The 3,036-nt window shown below is 41.2% G+C and overlaps 1 protein-coding gene across 1 annotated transcript in view; it reads left to right on the forward strand.

The window, feature by feature from the left end:
• T265_01131 (hypothetical protein) overlaps positions 1 to 3,036 on the forward strand; it is a gene marked incomplete at both ends in the record, with an annotated part of 109,019 nt that overhangs the window by 18,386 nt on the left and 87,597 nt on the right. The window contains one exon of the mRNA XM_009165092.1: positions 206 to 590. Within this exon, the coding sequence (XP_009163356.1) occupies positions 206 to 590 (385 nt within the window). The remainder of the gene's footprint in view (positions 1 to 205; positions 591 to 3,036) is intronic.

Raw genomic sequence — 3,036 nt, forward strand, 5'->3', positions numbered from 1 at the left:
ATGTTTAAACGCAGAGATAACTTACAAAATGACCCAATGGAAGAGGTATACATGGACTGGTTTTAGGTTTATCGTAACCATTTGATGTTGGCATGGGTGTGTGTTGCCCGCTAACCGAACTGAGAAATGGGTGGAGGCTATAGATGTCACTAAATTAACCAAGGGAGGCATGAAATATTAAAACTAACCTTTTTCACCTCCACAGCAAGGACAAGGGCCAACTCCCAAACAACGATTGCTGTCTTGGCTAAACAACAAACTTGTCGATCGTCCGGTCAAAAACTTTACAACCGACTGGAACGATGGGACAGCCATTGGTGCGCTAGTTGATGCTTGCGCCCCTGGTTTGTGTCCAGATTGGCGACAATGGGAGCCAAAACAAAACCTCCGCAATGCCAGAGAAGCAATGAATGCTGCTGAACAATGGCTTGATGTACCTCAGCTGATTCGGCCGGAAGAAATGATCAATCCTCGTGTGGATGAGAAGGCAATGATGACGTACTTGAGTCAGTTTCCCAGTGCAAAACTGAAAGAAGGTGCACCGCTTCGACCAAAATCAACTCCAGAATTGGTCAGAGCTTACGGACCAGGTGAGTGCTCCTTGGATAAAGAATAGTGTCAAACTATCAGGCAGACAAGCGTCTTTGGGACACAACGTGTCATTTATTTTTGTACTGGACAAATGAATGACATTGAGGAACGTTTTCTGAGATATAGCAGCACAGGATGTCTTCTAGAAATTTGTCGACCATTCTCTCAAGGTTCCCTTTTGGAGATTGTTGTGATTGCCCTTGGCCTTGTTGAAAGGAAGCGTAATTTAGACAAGTAGAAATGTTGCGGCAACGAGGACCCTTTGAAAAATGGAAGCTGATGAATTCTTGAGTGAAAAACACAAAGACAGTGGGACATATAGCATGTACGTGTAAATATGCCATGATAACAAAGTTCTGCGGGACAATTTCGATGGCTCTTGCTCATGCATCGGTAATTGCACTCTAGTAAATCAGTTTTCACTATTATTATTGACTGTGTTTCAGACTCCAGTTATCTTTCAGCTACGTGCTGACCGCTTATTGACGAAGTTTTGGGTGGATTTCCCGAAAATTTTATCTTTATCAGGTTTTCAATAAGACACTGGTTCCGCATCTCCAAAAGCTCGCCTTCGTTCTTGTTCCAAACGTTGGATCTTTTATTCCTCAATCCTCAGAGTCCAGCTGTTTCATCCTATTTCCCTGTATCAGGTTGTTCAGATAAAATCTCAGATGATGGCCTTAGTTGCAGATATGGTCTTTGGACCAATGCATTGACACAAATAAGACACCGGGAACCCACCCAAAATCACGTAGATCTGAAAATGAAGGTTTTATACTTCCTACGATATTAATCCCCTGTAAGTCTCATTCTGACAAACATATAACTCTCCCAGTTGATTGACGTGCTGTTCTGTTTATTCTCTTGGGCAAAAAAATCGTTACTTCCGTCCAGTTTCATGTTGAAATTCTGAGTAACATTCAATAGCTCAACACATATCAAGGTCAACTGCGACACTCTCATGCGGATATCAGCCTGAGTGACAGGGCTGTTCAAGTGAATATGTGCGGTAGATCAGAACCTACATTAGGGTTATGTCTAGCTTTAGAAGACTTGACGGACAAGTGGCACCGTCATTCAGCTTCACTTGTCGATCATTTCTACCATTAAATCTAGCTTATTACTTATCGTACAACAGCTTGGACAAGAGGGAATAACACCCAAGCAAAGTTTTCTGTGACTAATTCCTATTTGCCCATATGAAGTCTTTATTAAAGTATGATGCTCCGTCCAACTGAGTTTCGGGATCAGACCAAACCTATTTTACCCAGTTGATGGAGTGAATATTTCGGAGATAAAAGGATAAGGTGTGATGAAACGTCCACCCAAAATGACAGGGTTTACATGTTAACACATGCGAACGTGTAAATCATGTGTTGTATTCCTTAAATTAATATTAATTAATTAAATTTATTTATTATTAATTGGTTTCAGACAAATAATTCCTTTGGTAAAAGTAATCAGGCACACTCGTAGCAGACTACTGGTAAGGCTGATGAAGACTCTTCGATGACCGATGACCAGCTCTTTGCTCTTCTTTGGGCTGATCAGGCAAGCACAGTCTCCGAGTTTCCATCAATCTTATGTTTTAACTGAACCCAGTTTTAACTAGAATGGAAACTGGGGGGCTGCGCCTATCTGATTCGCCTCACAAACCGGTGGTGGGCTGTAGGAGAGTTTCAGCAACCTCATGTGTAGTCTGTTACGTCTGCAATGAAAAATAGTGGAACAAATGAAACAAGAAGTGTCCTGGCGCAGCACATTCACTTGTAGAAGAACATTATAAACAAGAGATCCAGCTCAGTCCCATGTGTCTCTAGTAAAAACAAAATTGGTATGCAAGCGAGTGTACTCGTCGAAAGAGGTATATTGTTGATGTTGTTGCTTGTCTCATACACGTTTGAAAAGAAATATTGGTTATAAAAAATCCAGTCTTCTCAAATAAGGTTATTTTAAGACGGAATATGTGACCCAGCGAATTCGATACGTTATATAGTACTTAGCATACTGTGAACAAATGTGTATTAGACCTAAATTCTTACCTCACATCTTGCGTGATCTCCGCTTTCGATAGAAAATTACTTTTGGCCGGAAATCTGGTTACTTTTCTGACGTATTCCTGTGACACTTCATTTGTATAATCTACTATTCAAGACCGCGAAACTTCAGAATAAATTCTTGGGAAAGCATGGGGAATTCATAGTCTTAGTTTTTTTCCTTGTAGTGTTGCTACCACATTCAAAACGAAGCACTCAGGCCTCAGTGTTACTTGTTGTGAGACTTCCTAACGGGTTTCCTTCACGTACTGTATTTACCGAGGTTCAGCAGTAGAATTCCCCACCAGTCTGAGTGGAAAAAGCTAGCAGATATACTTACTTATATACTTCCAACGGCATTTTTGGCGTGACGCATACTACCATTAGGAGGTAAGCGTACAGGTACCAC

The sequence above is a fragment of the Opisthorchis viverrini genome (assembly GCF_000715545.1).
Source record: "Opisthorchis viverrini unplaced genomic scaffold opera_v5_12, whole genome shotgun sequence".
NCBI classification, from domain to species: domain Eukaryota; kingdom Metazoa; phylum Platyhelminthes; class Trematoda; order Opisthorchiida; family Opisthorchiidae; genus Opisthorchis; species Opisthorchis viverrini.